This window comes from Papaver somniferum, chromosome 2, assembly GCF_003573695.1.
Source record: "Papaver somniferum cultivar HN1 chromosome 2, ASM357369v1, whole genome shotgun sequence".
In the NCBI taxonomy this organism is placed as follows: Eukaryota; Viridiplantae; Streptophyta; class Magnoliopsida; order Ranunculales; family Papaveraceae; genus Papaver; species Papaver somniferum.
This window is the reverse complement of record NC_039359.1, coordinates 141,118,273-141,142,090: the sequence shown is the minus strand read 5'-3', so window position 1 is coordinate 141,142,090 and position 23,818 is coordinate 141,118,273. Positions and strand designations below refer to the sequence as shown.

The 23,818-nt window shown below is 34.0% G+C and overlaps 1 protein-coding gene across 1 annotated transcript; it reads right to left on the bottom strand.

The window, feature by feature from the left end:
• Nucleotides 1-17,638: 17,638 nt before the first annotated feature.
• Nucleotides 17,639-21,483, bottom strand: LOC113354039 (glutathione hydrolase 3-like). Its single transcript, XM_026597490.1, has 7 exons — nucleotides 21,175-21,483; nucleotides 19,881-20,239; nucleotides 19,265-19,786; nucleotides 18,943-19,178; nucleotides 18,589-18,853; nucleotides 18,364-18,501; nucleotides 17,639-18,090 (listed from the first exon to the last, which is right to left on the bottom strand). Exons 1-7 carry the CDS (start codon nucleotides 21,251-21,253, stop codon nucleotides 17,812-17,814), a joined length of 1,878 nt encoding a protein of 625 aa, XP_026453275.1. The 5' UTR covers nucleotides 21,254-21,483; the 3' UTR covers nucleotides 17,639-17,811.
• Between the last annotated feature and the right edge of the window lie 2,335 nt (nucleotides 21,484-23,818).

Here is a 23,818-nt window from a genome sequence, read left to right as displayed (position 1 = left end):
GTTAAGAATCTGCACAACATCATCCGGGGTGATCGTCATCTCCCCAAACGGCATATGGAAAGTATCGGTCTCAGGATACATTCTCTCCACGAACGCCGATATGGCCACACGATCATGTTCCAACAATGAATTCTCGGCGGCATTAGCTAACCCCGAGTTGGCAACAATTGTCTTGAACCTTTCACATTCACCGGATAAAGGCCACGCAAGCATTTTTGTTGGTGCGGCGGTAGGTTTGAGTAGACGGACCGCATCTTGATGATCCTATTAATACAAGTATTACGATATAACACATAGACAATACATTAATAAAAAATAGTAATTTTATTACCTCGGTTTCATATATTTCTCTGGCCCATGAGTCTTTGTATCCAAATAGCAATTTTCCTCCATCCGCTGGTAGTCCAAGGATTGTGCCTGCTGGAATACCCTTCTTCTTCAAGTGCTGAGGGACAAGATGTGATGCTTTCTTAGCAATATCCTTCCTTACAACATCTTTTCCTTTTTTGGCTTTTTGGGTACCACTTGGTTGTCCTTCTTCTTCTACTCTTGCCACTGGATCAACTGGTTCAACACTTGGTCCTGCACTTTGTTGAGCGGCTTGTTCAACACTTGGTCGCACCCCTTGTTCACTGCCTTGTTGTTCAACAGTTGGTTGCACTCCTTGTTGACTGCTTTGTTCTTGTTCGCTTTGTTGAGCACCTGAATTATCTTTGGCACTCCTTTCCCTCCTAGCACTAGCTGTCACTTTCTTCCTCCCTTTTCGACTTTGTCTAAACAACAAAGAAAGGAACAATATTTACAAACTATACAATCGGAAGACAAAGTATGGAAATATAACCCGAATGTGCACATTCAGACGTAAGAAGACACATATTGTTCCCGAATACAAAACAATCGGAAGATAACTAAACATATTTGCAACAGAATATACATCAATTGGAGTTCAGAAGCTGTAAATTTTTCATCCTACACAATCGGAAGAAAAAGTGCACCTCTATAACCCGAATGTACAAATTCGGAAGTAAGAAGACACATATTTTTTTCGAATGAAAAACAATCGGAATATAACTAAACATGTTTACAACCGAATATTCATCAACTGGAGTTCAGAAACTCTAAAATTTTATCCTACACAATCGGAGGTATAAAACATTATATTGTCTTCCGAATAAATACTGGCCCCAAAATGGGATTTTTCCTATATCATAAATTTTGAGATTTTTTCAATATATACATTCGGTAGTGAGTGTTCTTCCGAATACTTTGTGTCTACTTAAATATATTTGGTAGCCAAAAAATTCATTAAACTACCGATTATTAGCAGTTTGTATCCAGGAAGATATGGCCACCAATATTCGGCAGATAATCATCAAATCTTTCTCCCGAATACTGTCGATGTTCTTGAAAAATGAAGAACACGACTACATTCGGAAGTAAATGAGCATGCATATCGTCCGAATCTGGATAAATAACCGAAAACCCTAAAAAAAAAATTTCTCGATTCGACGAATTAAAGCGAAATAAACCCCAAAAATGATAGATTCTTACCTAATTGGGGCCATTTGAAGTTGACGAAGTGTTTGAGTCTCGGAATCGCCACCACCGACTACATTGCCGGGTACTTGTTCTTCGCGTTCTTCGCGTTCTTCTTCATTTGCAGCAAGAATTTCTTTATTTCTTGCTAAAATTCCAATGTTTGGATCGATACCCCGAGCAACATTTTTGGTTCTAGGTCTGTGGGTTTCATTTCTCTTATCCATTGTTTTATAATCGAATCGACGATGTTTTGATTTTACGATTCGCAGTGATGTTTCGGTTGAACGAGGAATTTTTTTTTTCTTCCACAATCGGAAGATAATATGAAACTGGAAGAAGAAGAGTTGAAATGAGTAGAATTGTTTTTGATTTGGTTTTTATACAGTTTTACCAGAAGGGCATTTATGTAACTTCAATATCATATAGGGTACATCTTAACTAGAGTCTTTGGCTGGGTATAAATTGATGGCCCCTAAATCCTTTTGAGTGGCCCCTAAAAACGCCAGGTTTAATATTCCGAACGAAAGAAAAATATCAATACGTATAGTCTGCTTCACGGGGCCTGGTTCTGTACAAATATTTCCCTCGTATTTGTTGTTGACCCCAGAGCGGGGCGCCACCAGTCTTCCCCATCAAAAATCATTGCCAAATACATAGAACCTAGGTGATGATCTAACCCTCAAATTACTAAACGATAACAAATCCAAGTCATCTATCGAGTGCAAAACAGGTTTCTCGATCCATGACTTCCGGTAACTTTGAATTGTCGGACATAGTCACTTGCCTCAACAGCAAAGCACCCCACTCCTATCCCCAGTAAGTCCCCGACTTTTGTAGTTGCAACCCCAGAAATGAATGCACTCCCAAAGTAAACATCGGGTAATTGTGTATACAACCTAGCTCTTCTCCCGATTACAAACTTACATGTTGTAGTTTTATTTGGGTTTAACCGCATGGCATGTGTTACCATCAACCAGACATGAGCCAAAACAACATGTATGGACGAAATATTTTGAGTTATATCATTACTTTTTGATAAATTTGCCATTTTCTCTTTAAGTCTTGCGATGTTTTTTGGTGTAAAATAAAAGATTCTCTCTTCAAATGGAGGTGGAATAGACGTTTCTACGAAAAGCTTATCGATGGATGAGAAATGGAAACAAATAGAGTAAATTGTACCAACAAGAGACCACAGTGATTCAAAAATAGGAAGAGGTGGGATGTTATGATGAGTTGAGCCTTCTCGTGCGATTGTACACCATGCATTCATGAAATTCTAAAGTGATGTACCTGTTAGAGCATAGCTCGGTGAACCCACCAAGCGTTGGTATGTCAAGTTTGGTTGTCATATTTTAGTGAATCAAAAATCATCTAAGAGTCGCTTGATTATGTACTAGAACTACACCAAAAATGGACTTTAGCAACGGGCTTCAGCTGTTGCAAATCGGTGTCGCAACTGCACTCAGCTGTTGCGATAGGGGGGACGTGAATTTTCGCAACAGAAATGTTGCTATTGCAAATTTCGAGTAGCAACTGTTTTCGCAACAGTTCCGCGAAACTTTAGCAATAGCCTATCAGCAGTTGCAATTTTTTTATTATTAGTTGCGAATTCTTGACTAAGTCAATGAAGACTGACCTCAAAAATTCGCCGTAAAAAATTAGCAACAACATTCAATTATTGCTCAATTTTTGCAACAGAAGAAAAAAGAGAGTCTTCCCCCTGATTCGACAATTCTTGTGATTCAATCTAATAAATCATATTCAACATACAATCAGGATAAAATTTAACTACAATATTTCATTACTGACATACATAACAAAAAAAATAATATCTAGAGTAGCCTTGCTTTGCAATTTATCAAGGCATCTGACAACATAAACATTTCGATTAAAACAAGTGTTACGCCACTTATAAATTTCTGTGTTATGAAATGATAACATGATAGTGGAGTTCAATTACGATTTTTATGTTATAAAATATGCACATATTGAGGTCAATAACTTACTAATTTTGCTCCATCACTTGGTTTAATTCCACGCCTTTCAATCTCCTTCACATCACTTGCTTTATCTTTGACATAGTTAAATTCCAGTAAACCGTTGTAGCATATACATTATCTCTCAGATGAGGAGATAACCTCCTGAAATATTATGCATATGCTCCAAAGATTTGCTGGAACCGGAAGAAATCGGTCGAATACTATATATGACAAGGTAGGTCCTATGTTATCACACCTCAAAAAATGGAAGTTGCTCCTCTGCAATCAACCAATTTCAAGTACCACAAATAAAATGACAATGTAATAAAAATTAAGTCCAAGTCGAAAAGAAGAGGAAAACTTAACTTAGTACTATGAGACTTATAAATGTAGTTAAATTGCAACTCTCCTTGGATTCTTCTTGTTACATAGTGAACTGGTTGATCGCTTGTAGTTCAATAGCTAACTAATTTAGCTCTCCTGCATAGTTTAGATGTAGTTAAAATTCAAGCTGTGCAATTGAAATTTTCTATTCATATGATGTTGACTGCCAGATAATAAGACATTTATTAGATTTACAAAGTTATGACAATCAATTAATATAAGGTAGAGATATAAGGAGAAGATCAAACAAAAAGTAAGATAATAAGACAATGATTAGATTTCTTGATCAAGACAGTAACCATACCTTGTTTCTGCCGCATTAAAGAAGCTGCTTCAAGAAGAAGTCTCGACTGATGATCAACATTATAGGATCTAGCAAAAGCTACATTATCCATAACAACAACAATATCATTCTATCCAAACTTGCAAGCATCCTCAATCTTTTTCTAATCACCCTCGCCACCCTACCTGAAAGAAAAATTCAGTAAGCCATTTCAAGTCGACAAACTTGCATAGTTGTGCTGAACCGTAAAGCGGCTACCTACATATTCTTCTCCGTAACTCGAAAGGGATCAAGCACGACCATAATTCGTCATTTTTATTTAGATAATATGAACTATCCTCAATAATAACAATTATCTGTTAATAAATATCAAGTAAATGTATTCCACTTATAGTTCACATAATAAATTACGATTAGAGCACTGCTGAGAGTAGGCCAATACACTAAGGTACATAACAGATGGGCATGGTTAATCGGCATCAACACATAATTGGGTATAACATATACAGTCCAAGTGCACATAGTAATGGAGTACATAAATAAATTAAAAAGAAAGTAAGAAGCCATTATTTTATTATAGAAGTAAAATTTTCACTTCCTCATTCCATAGATCCAACAAAATAACTTTGAGAAAATCCTATAATTTACGTCTAAATAGGCTAGCAAAAAGCAAACACAACAAGTTCCAAGGAAACCGGTAAAACAGGTATATACCGAAACCTGAACTTGATAGCATTTAAAAGCACAATAAAATGGTAAATAATAACCAAGTGATAATATTTTCTAGTGGTTTATGTGTCATTGAACTAAGAGTAAGCAAGCAGAAAAATGACCACGATGAAGTACTAAAGAAAAGCAACTTCATAAATAATTGTATAGCCAGAAGACTTGCTCATAGATAGGAATGACTAGGAGCGTAAGTAGGATTTGGTTTTGTGTCAAGCAACTAGGCACAACCAAGCTCACATATTAATTTAAGTGTACAATTCTAAACTCAGGCTAAATAGCAACATTCTGTAGACAAATAGATTTCTTTCTAACTAATAAAATCACTAACACCCCGACACTGGTTAATATACCTCCAATGTGCATAGCTAATTAATTAGCGACTCTATAATAGTTTAGTACGTATATTAGGTGGCACTCACCTAAGAGAGGATAATGTTGAAGCCAACTTGCACACGTAAATTCGTTTAACTATAGAAAATTCATCAACTTCAGTTATTTCCCAAATTTGAAGAGTGACATAGACTACACGTAAGGTAGTAACTCTCATCTGTATTCATTTCTTGAACTCTCATTTACTAGCCATTAATACGAAACTAGATATGATTGATAGTCTAACACATATCATGTATGCAATAGAAATTTATGGATGGTAGCATCATACTCAATAAAGAGATCTTAATGTAAACTCAACAACACATTTTGCACACATCAGAAAACTTGTTTCCATTTAAGCATTACACTACTGAAATAAGTAAAGAGACAATAATAACATTTACCATTTTTCTTTTTGCTCCGAATTTTTTTCGAACAACTTCCGGGGGTCTTTCTATTGGTGAAAAATCCCTTGGTTGTTGATTTTTAACCCTTTTCTTACATCTCCTTCACTGCAATTAATTTCGAATGGTATAACAAACCCAACAATGTTAATCATTTACGAAATTTTTAAACAATCTCAATCTCGGCCATTCACTACTAAATATCAGAAACCACCATTGTTTGAAATACGATCCAAAGGAATTGTTCCAAAGCGTGCACTTATCGAAATCGGAAGAGCAGGGATACTGAAGAAACTAAGTGAATAAGGGTTAGTTGCTTGGTCTCGATTATACGAAGTTGGTTTAGATTTTGTATACGACTTAATTCTGAGAGTATTCAATTCTGGACTAGGTCCTGGGGGTTTTCTGCATTTAGGGTTTCCTGATTAACAAAATCTTGTTGTGTCATTTACTTTTCCTTTCTGCAATTATAATTGTTGTTATTATAATTTAAAGTAAATTATACAAACGTCAACTCCGCTTTACTTGATAGTGATCCTATAGAGTTTGGTTAAGTCCAAACCTAATATCAAGTAATCACACTTTGATTGTTGTATTGTCTCCATCTCGTATCCATAAACAATCACACAAAGTGTGAATGCCGATTTGTAGTATCGTCTCGACTTTGTCCATAGACAATCACTTTCGGTAAGAGGACTTATAGGTGGATAAATTAAAGATTGTGGTGTATTTGGGTACCCTCGTCTTTTCAATTGATACCAGAGTAGGCAAACACGAAAAGATCTAACAATATGTGTTTAATAAAATCTTGTTGTGTCTTTTACTTTTCTATTTCCGCAATTATAATTTTTTATTATAATTAGAAGTAAAATACACAAACATTAACTCTGCTTAACTTGATAGTGATCCTATAAAGTTTGGTTAAGTACGAACCTATTATCAAGTAATCACACTTTGGGTGATGTATTGTATCGATCTCGTATCCATGAACAATCACACAAAATGTGAATACCGATTTGTAGTATTGTCTCGACTTTGTCTATAGACAATAACTTTCGGTAAGAGGACTTATAAGTGGATAATTAAAGATTGTTGTGTATTTGGGTACCCTCGTCTTTTCACCATGTTTTCTTGTTTCTACCATTTACATATTCACTAATAATTTGATTATCTTCTTCATCGTTTGAGTCTAGTAAATTACATCATCAGTACAAGTATATTCTTCTCCCAATTTGATTTTGGAGATTTGATCTAAATCATGTTAAGTTTTTGGGGATTTTGTATAAATCAGAAAATTAAGAGATTGTACATTTATGATTTCTTACTAGTGTTTAATCAAATAAATGTGGTTCAATTTGATTTCAAAGCTTTTCATACTCTAAATTGAAAAAGATCAATGTTTCTGTTAAATTTTAGTGTTTTGGTATAAGTACAAAATCTAATTACTAACTGTTTTGTATTGTGGTTATATTGGTAAAGCACTCCAATAGATGCTGGACGAGACGACTCAAAGATTTTTTTTTTTTTTTAGCTATGATTTCTGGTTGTGAACATCGACCCAACTGTCATTAGATCTTGTCTCTTTCTTCCCTAAGTCACTTATTTCACTTTTCATGACTGCAGACTTTATTAGTATGTTTTTCGGTCATAGGTTGGAACTCCTAGTCAAATTCAGAAGTTTCATATGATGGAATGATCATACATTTTGCGGATGACAAAATGCGAAGTATGTTGATAATATTTTTGTGTCTTTGGTAAGAACCTATAGTGTGTTTCTTTTTTTTCCCTAGTCATGTGTGGCATGATACTCTATTGACCATTTTGTTTGTATCCGAGTTGCAGAGTACACTAGAGCCTATTTCATCTTCAGCGGCTCTACCATTCATTATTAACTTATGTTGACTTGAGTTAAGGTAAATATTTAGTGTTGATGTGAAGGCTAAGATGTAAAACACGCTAAATTAATTACAATTAGCCACTTGGAAAATAACTTTAAAGTATGTTGTAGTAAGTTATCCAGCGACACTATCTATAAGCAGAAAAAATCTTTGAAATTTGTATTTGTAAACCAAAATGAAATATATATCCTCATCCAAGACCTTTTACTGGTTGAGGTTGCACCTTGGATATTGTAATTTAGTTGATATGACTTTTTTTGCTAATGCTTTTATATGTCCGCGTAATTTTTTTGCACCCTCTCTTTCAAAATTCTGACTCCTCCCCGGGCGTGATTGTGAGAGTAAATTTCACGAACATGGAAATATATATACCACCGATATTGTAAAATTAACGTTGTTCTAGAACACACAAGATGTCGTTGGACATCAGTCAAGACTCGTAGACTGACATTGACCGATTCGAGTCCTGGGTGAAACGAGTCATAAATACGTTTTTAGGGTTTCTTTTCTTATGAAACTTCAATCTTATTTCCCATCGCTCTTCAGTTTTTCTCACCCTTTATCCCCTTCCTATTAAGTTTCTTTCTCTTAATCATGGAGAAAGATGAGACCAAATTTTCCACGGAGGAAGTTAAACATGATGTAATCATATTAAGTCTTGTGAACTATGGTACAACAATCCGCAATGGAATATATAAGAATCGTAGAGTTGCTATTGTGGAAGCATAGTCGACGAGAAGTCGCTGAAGGAAGATCACGTTCTCGGATATGAAGGGGATTTTATAGGTGGTAAATGCTCCATTTACGAATCATACGCCTGCACACTGTGGGAGTTTACGAACAAAAGTATGAACAAAAACTATTGAACCAAAGCTACATACATTCACTTCTATAACCATCAATTGTAAAAAAAATATTAAAATAAAAAAGTAATCAAACAATTCAAATCGTCACTAACAACGGAAATGTGACAAAAAAAGTTCGATTAACAATTATTGCAACATAAAATTCTACAACCATCAATTATACAAAACAAAATACAAGAAATTTACAAGAAATGGGTTAATATAAAGAATTCGTCGAAGATTTCAAAGTGCCACAACAACAAAACAGGTATGAACAAAAGTTTGATCGATATATATATAAAAAGAAAGATATAAAATAACATTTCACTTCTACAACCATCAATTTAAAAAAGGAATTGAGTAACATAAGAAATCTCATTGAATAGTCAAATCCACTAACGACAAAAAGGTAAAAATAAAAATGAGCTTGTGACATCTTGTCATACACTTCGCATTCTGGTTTATAACCGTTTCCTATCAGCAAAGCGAGAATTTTCTGCATAACCAAAATGTGTTTATAATTGTCTCTATAGTCTAGCAAAACCAACTTTTTAACAATTTGTCAAGTTAATCTCGGCAATGATATTTTAGTTGATGAAGAGTTTCGACCTAAGATTATAATTGCTAATGTATATGAAAATTTGTTGTAGAAATCTGTTAAAATGATTTCTACTTTGTTTGATACCTGACATTAGTGAGATGTTCTTTTTTTATTTAGTTTTAGTGTTAAGCGCTAAAGAGATACTACAAAAAGTGCATAGGTGATATATTAGTATGTGCGTGTATAGTAGAATGATTAAAAATAAATAAAATAGGAGATATATCTTGTTACTAGAAGTATGAGAAAATACGTCTTGCAGAAGAACAAGCCAAAGAGATTCAATATCAAGTTAATTTAATGGTTTTAATAGTCATAGTTTGGAAATAGACAAAATATTTTTTCTACATCAGATTATTAACGCAACTTTTTAACACAGATGCATCATTTAACACCCAATTATTAGATACCTTTTCAATTGAGACCATTAGTTTATAATAAATTTATGAAATCGATATTTTCTGTACAATAGTTGATATATACTTTACAATTATATTTAACCCTTTTCTTAAGAATTATGTAAATAATTAAAAACAAATTTTTTTGATGCAAACAATAGGAGAACATATAAAAAAACCATCCCTATCTTGTAGAAATACAAGTGTTTTAAACTTCTTTAGATAGTTTTCGTAATACTTTCTAAAATTATATTCTTAGACAAATATGTCGAATTGTTTGGAACTTGATACTTGTAAAGCTTTCACAAAAACTTGTTTTGAAAAAATAAAAAATTCTTACCAATCAAAACAATGTTTTTGTCTTGGTAAAGAACGTGAACTTGTTTTTGTCTTTTAAAGAACGTTAACTTGGGAAAGATATGAAATTCGTTTAAAAGTTTTATTTTATTCATGATAGTAAAATTATTATACATTAGATACTAAAACTCATAATATATTTTAGAATACAAGAACATGTATTGGTCTTGTATATAATTTTTATTATAATATATATATATATATATTTTTTTTTTGTTTTCTAAATCCCTTTATTTCCTAATTAAGTCATTTCGGCATTTTTAGGCGTTTTACCAAAGTCAATGCGAAGAAATAAAAAATATACTATAGTAAACCCATGATTTCCAATTCAGTCGAGGAAAGAAGATATTTTTTTCTTCTATATTTACCAATGATTGTATTATAAGATAATAGTATTGTTTTATTAAAAAAAACTGAAAATAATTCTAGAGTTTTATGAAAATACAAGGTTTGAGGTTCTTGAACTTTGAAGAAAATGCAGTATGTGGACCCCTGTGTGATATGTTAATATTATGTGTAAAATGGGGGATCCTATAGTGGGTGTTTGCTGTAAAAGAGTCTGACAACGTATTTTATAACAATTAACAAACTTTTAATCCATATTTTTGTAGTTAAGAGTCGCATCAATGAAATAATCGTACCTCTTAAAATACTAAACCAATCTATCCAAATTGTACAATCTTTAAAAGCACACACAATCCTCTAAAAATCTATAATGTTTAACCTAAATTTAATTAATAGTGTTATATGAACCTTCAATCATTTTTTTAGTAATTTTTTGGATATCTTTTGTTGCAAATTGTTCTTCACTTTTAAAGAAAAGACATCCTTTACAAACTTTGGGACAACAAATATTTTTGCTAGTTAACCTGTTGACACCACCAATGTTACACAATTTCAAGACCAAATTCATTAAAATTGAAATGTTTTCCAATTGGAATGATAAATATAAATCAGTGTTACTATCTTGCAAAAGTAAAATCTAGTGGGCTCATAATAGTAAGGAACACTCATAAAATTAAGCACAATTCTTTTATTTATGATGTTGTGCGAAGCCAAAATACTGAATTCATAGTTAAAACTTTAAACACCACATACCAACGTTATTGTTGGACCACAAAAGTCTCGACTTTCTTTATATTGTATGAAATTGTGGATCATATTAAGAGGAACAAGTTTAAGTTAGACTAAAATCCTTAATGTTTTCATGAACTGCTTGATTAAGTGTTTTAAAATCTCAAAATAAAGATTATAAGGTTTCAACGAGATAAAGTTGTCCAAGGTATCAAATTGAATGCTGATTTTAGGCATACTGAAATCTTTCTAGGCATACTGAATAAAGACAAAAAAGGTTGTGAAATAACAAAATCAGATATCCCCTTAACCCAAATTTTTTAATGGCAAATCTACCATTTACGTATTAGTGTTAGTAATATGGATTAGTGATTAAATATTTTGTTTAGTGATTAAGATAATTTTCAGAATTATAAAGGTTGTTTAGATGAAAAAATTTGGGGGAAAAAAATATCAAAGTTTTGGTTAAGAAGGAGAAAGTGAGTGGATTTTAATTCTTGATTCAATGGAGGATGAGGAGGGTCATAATTCATATAAAAAACCTAGGAAAATACATATAATTACAACAATGATTTCCAAATGACTGATTTCTTTTAGATTATGAGAATGATTTTACACAAACTCAAACTTAAGCTCAAACTCAAACACAAACTCAAGGTGGTGATTTTTATGAACCAAATCCATATGATGAGTACATATATGAGGAACCCAATACTTCTAATACACAGGTACACTTTTATCTTATGCTCAATATCACTTCTATAGCTCGAAATTATCAAAAGTTTGGATTTTTGCTTCATGGTTCGGCGAACCAGGTTGAGGTTCGGCGAACCAGCTAGGAGCCGAATCAACCAAATGATGAACGGTTCGGCTCACTGAATCTGTTTACAGAATGCGACGAACCTATAATTTTCAATTCCAACCCTTTTGCTAGACACTAGTTCGGATTATATGAAAGTTCCATAGTAAGCCGAACAACATCCTGAATAGCCCGGAATAAAAATTATTACTGGTTCGGCTTATATGTTCAAAATCGTATGAGCCGAACATGAATTTGTTAATTTTTGGGTTAAAATATTGTTATTGGTTCGGCATATATTGAGAATATCGTATAAGCCGAAACCTCTCAATGTTCAAGGTTCGACACATAATATGATTATCGTATGAGCCGAACATGAATTTTTTAACTTTTGGATTAAAATATTGTTCGTGGTTCGGCACATATTGAGAATGTCATATAAGCCGAAACCTGTAAATGTTCATGGTTCGGCACATAATATGATTATCGAATGAGCTGAATATTGCTATTATATTCCTTTTCTAGTATTTAACCTTGTGATATTCTTTGTAGATCGTGCTTGGCGGACCTGTACCCATGGAAAATAAACCTGATCCAGTAGACATAATTCACGAGGATACCAAGGATCACTTCCAAAATGATTTGGTATGTAAGAACTTTTTGTTTACCTTAATGTTGTCGGAATATTCCAAAGTTTTTCTTGCAAATTATTTGTTTTGGAATGAACGTAGAGATGGAAAACTAAACCCGAAGTTCTTGATTGGGTTGAGGAACACGCGATGAAGGTAAATTGTGTACTATTTAAAGGACAACAAAGCCGAGGGGATCGGTTTGAAATGATTTGTGAGCGTAGTGGAACCGGCGCTAGCAAGGTTAAAAAGGGTATCGTATATGTTGGGAAGACCGGGGTTGTATTTCTTGGGTTTTCCTTGGGGTTGTGTTTCTTGATGAACTTCTTGATTATCATCAACTTCTTCATCTTCAGCTATTCCTTCTTCTTGTCTTTCAATTCTTACTTGTTCAGCTTCTTCTTCTAAAATTCCTCCTCTACCTCCCGCTCCCAATTTTTCCTTACCTCCTCCTCTAGGATCGGGAGTTTTAGAAGTAGAAGGTGTTACCTCCATCTTCTTCCTCTTTATAGCTGCATTGGTCCTGACACAAGTATGAAAGTTATAAGACTAATTCGAACAACAAAGGGATTTGGAATGCCAAATACTTGTAAGAAAATAAGAAGGTTCGGCTTATCCGAAATAGCACATATACGTCGAACTATGTCTTAACATTTTTCTTACTTTACACAGAGAGTAGTTCGGCTCATAAGTACCAAAGACGTATAAGCCGATTCTACATATTCGGCTCACAACCAAAACTATCGAATAAGCCGAACCTATAATTATGAATTGAGACTTGTATTCGGCGCAACATGATATCATATAAATAAGCCGATCCTTTACACTTATAAAATTTATGAATTTTAACAATGATATTCGGCTCAATCCTAATAATATCGAATAAGCGGAATCTAGAATTATGATTCAAACATATATTCGGCGCAAATTGGTGTCATACAAATAAGTCGATCCTACACATGCAGAATTCATGAAATTCAAACAACACTAATCGGCGCAAAACTAATACTACCATATAAGCCGATCCTAAACACATGCAAAATTTCTGAATCAAAAACATTTGTTCGGCGCAAAACTAATATAACCATATAAGCCGGTTCTATAGACATGCAAAATTTATAGAATTCACACAACACAAATTAGGCTCACATTTCACACCATCGAATAAGTAGATCCTAAAAATTAGGCTATGTGTTCTTAAGTTCGGCTCAAAAATAATATGCACTGTAAGCCGAGCCGTTCATATGCACTTTCAGGGTTCGGTTTCAAGAACATCTCGGCGCACATCTAAGGGTTTTTTTTACGTCGAACCAAACCCTGTAACCGCCATACAAACATGTTTTTGACGAATTAAATCTATCATACCAATCAAAAACATAAAATACGAGATGGGTTTGTAGAACTAACCTTCTTATTCTCATTTCCGGAGTTGGTTTTTCTTCAATCTCTTCTTCCGGTTGATTTTGTGGTTGATTTTGAGTTTGTTCTTCACTCTCTAAATCTTCTTCTTTTTCAATAGGTTGTTCAATCAATCGATTAGAACGAGATACTGGCTTACGACGATCCATTATATAGATGAGTTTAATCGTCGACTAAATTTTCATGAATGGAAGATTAAATTTCGGCGATGATACGATGAAAAAAAGAAGAAGAAGAGGTTCGGCTGTGGAGGAGGAAGAAGAAGAAGGGTTTGAATGAAATTGATTTTAGGTTTATTAATTATAGGTTTTTGTATTAGGGTTAGGAATAGATTAGTAATTCAAAAGATTTAAGGGCATATAGGTAATTGAACTACCCATAGGGTACCCCTTATAAGGTCAATCAAGTTAGGATTATTGCTTTGTATGCCTAGAAAGATTTTGGTATGCCCAAAATCAGGGTTCATCATATTCCAGTCGAGACAGAAATACCAACTAGTCTTATATGTGCAAAGTGCAAACCATTTAAAAACTTGGGCCATCAAAACCTAAAGAACAATCAAAAGAACGATTTTTTGGGCAACACTCCATTTTGGAAAGGGACCATGATTTTTTTAGTAGGTCATTTGGAAGTAAGGTGAAACACCTCTTATCCATATGTCTACTTTAATGTCAAAATTACCCTTTCTAATTAATTAAGTGTGATTAATAGTGAGTTACTTGATGATTAGTGAGATTAAATTAATAAGTTGATTTTTGTTTAAAAGAAGAATGATTGATGGGGGAAGAATAAGATGAAGAAGAGGGTTTTGGAAAAAAAAAATAGATTTTTTTTTTTACGAGCCACAACCAAAGTATGATGTTTTGGGAACTCATGGATATTTCAAATTTAGTTAACGTGTTTGAATTAGCCAAAACATTCTTGAAAATGAAAATTTTATAAATTGATTTCAGTTCGGTTAAATTTTTTTTGCTATGATAGCTGAAGAACATGTAACCGAATTTATCTGTAGATGTAGTTCGGCTAATTTTTCAGTTTACGCAGGTAGCCGAACTTTGCTTTAATGGAGTTTTAACCACCTGCTAAGTATTAAGTTCGGCTATCTTTTCCGCACCGAAATTTGGAAGATATTTGTTCCACGTGTTCGCGAAGTTGCCTATATAGCCAAACTTTCTGCTCGGTTTAGTAGACAAAATATAGACTTAACCGAAGTCAACATTTGTTTATACAAACATGAGTTTGGTTAAGATAAAAAAAATTGCGACTCAGCCGAACCCAACATATTCCTATACATGGTGGAGTTCGGCTAAGAATTTTTTTTTGAGTCTGGGAACAATTTTTTTCTTAACCGAAGTGTTCTTTGTGTTCTTCTTCTACGAAAATTCGGTTAGCAAAACTAGGGTTTTCTAATAAGTCTCTTAGCCGAACTACTGTATCTTCCATCTTCACTCTATTTTGACGATTACTACTCAAGTTTTATAATCAAAAATGAATTAAAAGTAACTGGTTTGTAGGAAATGAAAAGAAGATGAAGAAAATTTTTATAAATCAAGGTAATCGACAACGACGAGTAACGGTTGAAAGAGGGAAAAAGAGAAGAAGATGAGAAATTTTTGTTTCCAAACTCAGAAATTCGGCTAGGAGATGGATATGATTTTGATTTTGTTTTGTTATTGATTTAGAATAGGTAAAGAATAGATTGGTCAATTTCATATTTTATGGCACTCCTTATAAGTGTAACTAAGATAGCCTTAGTAATCATCATCCCCTCCAAAATGGAGTGGTGCCCAAAAAACGGTTCAATCAAAGGCTCATCTAATGGGCCAAAATCCAAGATTTAATAACTGAACTCACATCACACCGACAAACGTTAGCATAGGCAGTATAGACGCCACTCAATAGTAGAATACTTTAAAGTGAAAAATGATCTTCTTCTACTTCTTCTTTTTCTTCTTCTTCTTTGTCTCATTTTTTTTTTAGGGAAAGGACTATGAAGGTTGAGAGTCTCTTTCAAAATGAAAAAAATTGATCAAATTTGACCAAATTAGGTCGTATTATAGCTAGAGGAAAACCCCCTTTCACCTCAAATTCAATCACATTCTCTTTCAGTCCAAAGAGTGTGTAAAAGTCTTCCTTATACGACTAATTAATTTTCCGTTTGAAATAATCTGTGGAAGTACAATAAACAATTTGCGATATACAAGTAACATGAAAATACAAGGCAAATTGTTTTCCGTTGGGGTTTGGGTAGTTTATGAGTTTATCAATCATGAGTCTAAAAGTTGGATGATAGATTTAATGGAGTCCTTTTTCACTAATGATAATTGTCAAAAAATCAGAAGCATGAGGATTCCTTTCTGGATGTGATACTTTAATTTAGCCTTACAACATAAATGGCATATTAACTGTAAAATCTGTCTATAAACTGCTAGCAAATGAATTTCCTCACAATTCTAGTCCCAACCCTGATTTTGAAGCCCATAAGGCTATCTGGAAGTCTCAACTTTTGCCTAGAACCCAATTGTTTATATGGAAGTGTTTCGAGAATATTCTACCTACAGGTAGCAAACTAGCTAGATTCAATCACACCCATGATGACAGGTGTAAATCTTGTAACTCTGGTGCTTCTGAAACACTAGAACACATGCTACTTCACTGCTCCTTTGCTAAACATGTTTGGTCAAACATTCCTGCTGCTAGTAACTCTATTTTGTAGGATTCTGATACCAACATCAGTATTAAGAACTGGATTTCTAAATGGCTCACAACAAAACCTCTACAAGATAAATCAGCTACCGTCCTTACTGTGGCCTGGTGTGTATCTGGAAAGACAGATGCTCGAAAGTTTTTGATAACATGCATTTAAACCCTCAGATTACTGCTAGAAATGCTCTAAGAATAGTGGGTGGGACCATCAATGTTTTTGCCCCTGTTTCTGTGCCTAACATTATCAATGTTGTTCCTGATGTTGCTTCTAGGTTTCTTGAATCTGTACCTCCAAAAAGTCTTTTAGTTTTCGGTGATGCTTCATTTGACAAGAATACTAATGATTCTGGAGTTGGGATTGTGGCTTTAAACTCTTCAGGTGACTTCAAGGGATGCAAGCTAGTCGCAGGGAGATGCGCAAGTTCTGAAGTAGCTGAAAGTGCAACAATACTGGAGGCCGCAAGTTGGATTAAAAGGAATAACTTTCAGAATTTTTATATTATAAGTGATGCTAAAAACATTATAGATTATCTGAATAACAGCAAAGGCCAAACTAGTTGGACCTCATGTTCTGTATTAGATGACTGTCTTTTTCTTCTAAAAGATATTTTTCCACTTAGATTCATTCATCTTAAGAGAGATCATAATAGTTTAGTAGATATAGCTGCAAAACACAGTAGAATTTTGAGAATTACAGGAGAGTGGGATGTCAACAATTTCCCACATTTTCTCCATCGGACTGTAATTTCTCATTAATTTCAATGAAGTTTATTTTCCTAGCAAAAAAAAAAAATTGTTTGTCGTTTAAATGAGTTTTTTTTCCAGACGGCTTTTGAATATCCGTGTAAATATATTTGAACTTTATATGGCCAAAAGTCTAAAATTCAAAAAATTCCAAGCATATTTGAACTTTTTACGGCAGAAAAGGGGTAACAATTTCCCCACTATTTTGGTTCTTTTTGCAAAACGACTGATCGTTTCCCGTATAATCTCCTGCCACTCTATTCCATGGTCCATTATTCACTCGTTGGAAGATAGACTCGTCCATTTTGAAAGGATAGACTATTTTAGAGTCTATCTCGTAATCCTTGCTCTTAGCCCTTGCGTGTGAAAATCAATACACAAATAACACCTCAATTTTTTAGGGTAAATGATCGGATTTCTATCTCGCTAAGTAAATCTTAAATGTCGTAAAATGTTAAAATAATAATCTCATGGTAAACTCTTAGTGGTTCGACATAGCAGGAAAGTTTTGCATTCCAATGATAAAATGGTTAAGAAAAACTCGACCTACTGACGATATATAAATCGATAAAATCAATAGGAAAAGAAAGAGAGCTTTAATTGGTTCTTATTAGAAAATATTTGACAAAAGGCAAATTGTGCATGCAGATTCAATTAAACAGCGGCTGGTCTTCCATTTTTCCTGGGATCACTAACAGCAGTAAGCATTCCGTGAAACACTTCTTCACGTCCATTACCATATTTTCTTCCTCCTTTCTTCTTCTGAATTGGTTTTTCAAGGTCTTGCATAACAAGTTGACAGATAGCTCCACTCGACTGAGGCTGCAATGTATGATTTCTTGTTGTCAAGAATCTCTTGTTCTTATTTGAGAGCTCAATGTGCTCACCATTAATCACTGTCCAATTCTCGTACAATACCACATTTGGTACTACCTGCACATTGTTTGGTAACCAATTTCTTATTAGCAAATTTTATGGTTACTATGTCTAGGTTGCAAAATTGGTCAGCTTAAGTTTTAATAATCCAATACTATGCACACTAATTTAAAAGTTTCACCCCTTCTACATAAATACCTGCACGTTGTTAAATCAATATATAACACTGAGTTGTCAGGTGAACACATTTTAGAAAATGCCGAAAATACTACTCAAATATTAACCACCGTGTGCGTAACATGGAAAAGGATATTGATTAGCAACTTTTACCTGATGGTAAACCCTTGGTTGTTTTACAGCGGATAGAGGTTCCATTCCTTTGACAAAATGGTTGAGAAAGACTTGGATAACGGCAGGAATTATAAAAAGCCCACCGCTAGCTCCGACAACTCCAGTTAATTGATTATCCTATAGTACAAAAAATCATCAAAAAATGGCGCGATTGGACTTGGAAAAGAAAAAATTAGAACGAAAAAATTATAGTAATTTTTTTACCTTAAGTACGATAACTGGGTTCATAGAAGATAAAGGTCTCTTGTTTGGTGCAATAAAATTTGCTGGTGCAGGAGGAAGTCTAGTTTTGGATATTTCCGTGGGTGCAGAGAAATCATCCATCTCATTATTGAGAACAATGCCCGTAGACGGAGAGAGTAAACCGGCTCCAAAATAAGAATTTATGGTGGATGTCATTGATACAGCATTCCTGTCTGCATCTACAATGCAGAAATGAGTAGTTCCATGATCATCTAGCTGACTCCATCTGATTATTCGATCATCAAAAACGAACCGTTAGCTACATTTTTTTCTCAGTTAGCTAATGACTAGTAATGTTCAGCATATATTTCTTACTTTGGCAGGTAATAATCGGAAGAAAACGTAGTATTATCGAGTATTTTTCGTCGAAGTTTAGCAGCAAATGATGGCGAAACCATATCAGCTTCATATTTTGTTGTGTTCACAAACTTTGGATCACCAAGGTTCATTCGAATTGCTAACATATGCTTTAACGCTTCGATAAATCGATGAAGACCCAGCGGACTTTTCAGGAAATCTAATGACCCATAGCCACTCAAAATGTTTGTAACCTGATAAATCAACATGCAAGTACCCAAAACATAAGATAAGAGACACAGAGAGAAAAGCAAAAGAAAATCAAAGTATCTTTACGTACCAGAGAGAGCCCTAGAGTACCACTTGAAGGAGGAGGCATTCCAAGTACGGTGAATCCCATGACATTCACAGACACTGCATCAGTTATATCAACTTTGTAATCCCTCAAATCCTTCATTGTTATTATCCCTCCAGCCTTCTTCACATCCTTGACAAATTTCTTTCCTAGGTTCCCGTTATAAAATGCCCGAGGCCCTTTTTTTGCAATTATTTCTAAAGTGCGACCAAGTTGTATATTATAGCAAGTGTCGCCTGCTCGCAACAATTTTCCTTTTGGTGCCAGTATTCTTCCCAATCCAATGGTATCCGCTAGAATGTTACTTTTGGTTCTATTAATGCCCATTTCGAGATAAGGTGAGACTACAAAGCCTTCTTTTGCGAGTTTAATGGCTGGCTGGAAAAGCTTGCTCCAGGGCAATTTTCCATATCTCACCCATGCTTCATGAAGTCCGGCTATCTCACCTGGAACAGCAACTGACAGTGCGCCGACGGACTTGTTCATGAGGTTATTTGCGTACATGTCCTGTTATACACTTCAATGTTAGTGTCATCTTAACCCAGTTCGGTTTTACTAACTATTCATCACGAACAAGTCAATCGAAAAGAGAGAAAGGTACCTTTGATGCAGCTAAAGGTGCTGTCTCTCTAGAATTGAAAGCTTGGGCTTTCCCGGTGGATGAAGATCGGACCACCATGAACCCACCACCACCTATTCCACTTGACATAGGATACACAACGCCCAAACACAAACATGTTGCAACTGCAGCATCAACTGCGTGCCCCCCATGTCTCAACATTACTGCACCAATTTCGGAACAACGCGCATCATCTGCCGCGACAACTGCATGCTCCGACTCTACAACTTGATCATTCAGTGTTTTTTTGGTCGTGTTTTTCTCATAGTGGTTCACTTCAATATTTGATCGCCGGAATATTGGCGAAGAAGCACCATCATCAATTACTTGCAAACCTACAACTGCATATTACCGTCAATGGTGTGTCAGGCCAATAGAATCATCAAACTGAAAATGAAAAATTTGGTTGTTGCTAGGGGCCCGGCTTTTAGTCGTCTTCTCGTGAGTCAAAAATAAATATTGAGCCAAATATTGGTTAATATACATTTGGGGTCAATATAGCTTAACATTGCACGTCATATTCAATTTACTAATGATCTTAATCTTAATCATACTCAATGATTAATTAGGTACTGGAATCAAAGGCCGGTTTAAGTTGACAAACCGGAAAACTTAGACAAGCTAGTGAACAAGAAAAACATGGAAACACAATTTGCAGTTTTGCACGTCAAATTGACATAAAGCATTATATATAGTCCAAACGGACCAAACCCGTGATGTTGATCAAGATAGTGGAGTTTCCATTTTTTGGTCAACCCAATCGACTATCGCATTGCCAATGATTTTTAGAAGAATAGTTTCACCAACAACAAAAAAATATAAAGAGTAAAATTTATTTACAACATTCTACTCTTTCGTGAATATATTTGCAAGGAAGAGATGAGTATAAAAAAATGTAAAAAAATATTTGCTCTAGCACTTTTAAATCCAGCAACATCATAACAACCCATTCATAGATACATATTACAATAGTTAATCAACCAAGTTAGTTTGGAGAACAAAAGAAATTGCTGAACAAAACAAATATTCTTTTTTTGCAAGTTATATCACAAACAACACAACCATATGCAAAAAGGAGTGTGGTAAAGTCGTTCAACAATAAAATCATAGTATGATGATTGATGAGTCTAGAAACTATTAACATCCTAATCACATGTTAAAACCTTATTACCCGGACAAAAGTAGAAACTACGAGAGTATCCTAGTCATAATATTCCAAGAAGATAGCAACTAAAAGTGGAGCAAAAGAGATTGACAAAACATATGAGAAACTTACAGAAGATTAATGTTATGGTAGCAATGGAAACACAAAGAGCTCTGCACCAATTTGTTCTCTGAAAGTATTGTTGACTCATAATTTAAGATGTTAAGAAACAGAGGGACAGAGAGCAAGGAAGAAAAAGATGGAAGTGAGGGAGAAACAACTTTGTCTATTTATTGGTACACAACTCGATTGAAACGTGAAGGGGAAACAAGTGAGAATCTTTGGACAGCGAGATGAGTTTTACCGGGATTGAGTTTCAAACTGCAAACGAGTACTGCGTGTTATGCTATTCTACCAGACTTGGAAAATTCTAATGTACATATCAGCTTATATATCCAGTAATCTTCTGTTCTATTTTCGTCTATTTTCGTCTGTCTTAAAATAGTTGTTAGTTTCTGTTTATAATGATATTTTTTTATTAAACTATTAAATACGTATATCCTTAATTTTCTATAATTATAAAATTATAAAATTAATTTTAGTATAATTTAATCTAAAATCTTAAATTGTATCTCCATAAATAAGAAACGTATACTTAATATCTTTCTTATTTATCTTGATTCCTTTTTTTTTTAAAATAACAAATGTTAGATTCTTTATGAAATTTCTACCTATTTATATATTATATTCATCTATCATCGAATCACAAAAATATACTCCCTCTGTTTCTAAAAGACCGTCCTCTATTCCATTTTGGTCTGTTTCAAAAATTTATCCAGCTTCTGTTTATAGTCATATTTTTCCAATGATGTCTCTAACATATCCTTAAGTTTTTTATATTCATAAATTCTTTTTTAATGGGACCAATTTAGAATATTAATGAAAATCTGTATAATTAAGGAAAAAAAAATATATCCTTTAATCCTTTTTGAAGACAATATATGTATGGTTCCAAATTAAATTCTTTATTAAGGTTATACTCCATAAGTATACAATCTTTATTGATACTGTTTCTATAAATCGATATGTTTTAGTTCCTTTTTTTTTTTATTTCCTATTTACAATCCCAATACAATTTTTGGTAGTTTTTATTACTAACATATTTATTGAAATAAATTAGGCAAATAATTAAGGGTAGAAATGTAAACTATTATAGCCTCCTTAATATCTTGACAAAGTCAAACCGGACTGTCTTTTAGAAACGGAGGGAGTATATAGTAACATTTAATAATATTTACAATCTAACCATAAAAATATTTTTTCTTATCTTTTTGTTAAACATTTTCAAAAATAATAAATTACCTAGTATGTTTGTTAAACATTTGCATCTCCTTACTATTTTGAATTTGCCAAACCCGATTAATAAAAAAAAAGATTGATGAAATATTTATTTTAAATTTTTGTCTTTTCATAAAAATTGAGCTAGTTTATTAAACAAGTCAGTATTTTTAAATTGTCCTTTTAATTGATTATTTTTAAGTATCTTTTAATTGTGAAATAATCATAATTATTTTTAATTTTTAATAAAAAACCAAAAACCAAAAATCATTAGGGTTCGTACATAGCTTTGGTTGGTAACTTAGCAACAAGCTGGGCCCCGACATCTTTTTGAATAACAATACCCAATTTATGAAAAATAAAACTGCCTACACCACCACTACTAGCATCATTATTAACTAGACAATTCTTCAAACGCTTAAAAAAACACAAAGTATCCTCACTAAGCTCTCCCAAAGTAGAAAAGGCTAAAACACCTAAACCATAACCATGTGAGACACATCCATCCAAGTATTTGGGTACGTTTACGCAATACAACTTTCGAAATGGCTTGGCCTGGAATGGAAGCACGAGTACCTTCACCAGTGAAAGGTGAGACACCTGTGACATCCATAACCAAATCTTGGACATTTTCCCAGTTATAGATAAGGATTTCCACAGGACTAGATCCCTGTTATTATTTGACAAAAAACCCAAAGCAACTTCTTTAATTGCGCACGACAAGCTAGCCTTGTAACAAATATCCGCAATTATATCATATACAAGGTCATGTCGAAACTTGAGTCCAACATCTTTGGCACAGTGGAGCGTGTGGTCACCAAAAATATCCATAGGTCTCGCAGCTTGAACACAAACCATCCTCGACAAACAAGGGGATACCAAACCGGTAGCAAATTACTGCCCTAATTTTCTGAGTCCGAGCCATTAATCAAGCCCACTAATGGGAACGGCCAAAAGATAATTTTGTGCATGCTTAACCCAATTACATTGCCACAAAATAGAGTCTCTTGCAGACATTGAAAATTGGACGGGGATTTTCTTCCTAACTGCATCAACATAAGTGACTGCCAAGGAGTTCACAGAAGGGTGGTGGGTGCAGTATCATCGACGCAATAGTTGGAAGGTAATCCACATACGTGAATAAAGTTTTGAAGAGCCAATTGATAAGCAGAACCTTTATCTGTTGAGTATAAGCTGCCAAGTATCACCATTTGCAAGGAAGTAGTCTGACTCTGTCGGGCAAGGTAACATTAGGGGTACGAGTGTTCTCCATAGTGTAGATACCAAGGACGCCATCTTTGATAGGAAAGGTAGCTAGTCTATATTTCAATGGACCAAAATCGTCTCCATGTCCCGTGACTAAGAATCTCAAATACTGGAATAAATGGTCATCAAAAAGATCAGTAGCCTGTTGTAAAGCTGCAGGGTTGGTAGTTTG

Coding starts and splice junctions, on each gene's coding strand:
- LOC113354039 (XM_026597490.1), bottom strand. CDS start 21,253: ATGAGTCAACAATACTTTCAGAGAACAAATTGGTGCAGAGCTCTTTGT. Junction 20,240..21,174: donor TACCATAACATTAATCTTCT/GTAAGTTTCTCA, acceptor GGTAATATGCAG/TTGTAGGTTTGCAAGTAATT. Junction 18,502..18,588: donor ACCCAGTTATCGTACTTAAG/GTAAAAAAATTA, acceptor TTTGTACTATAG/GATAATCAATTAACTGGAGT.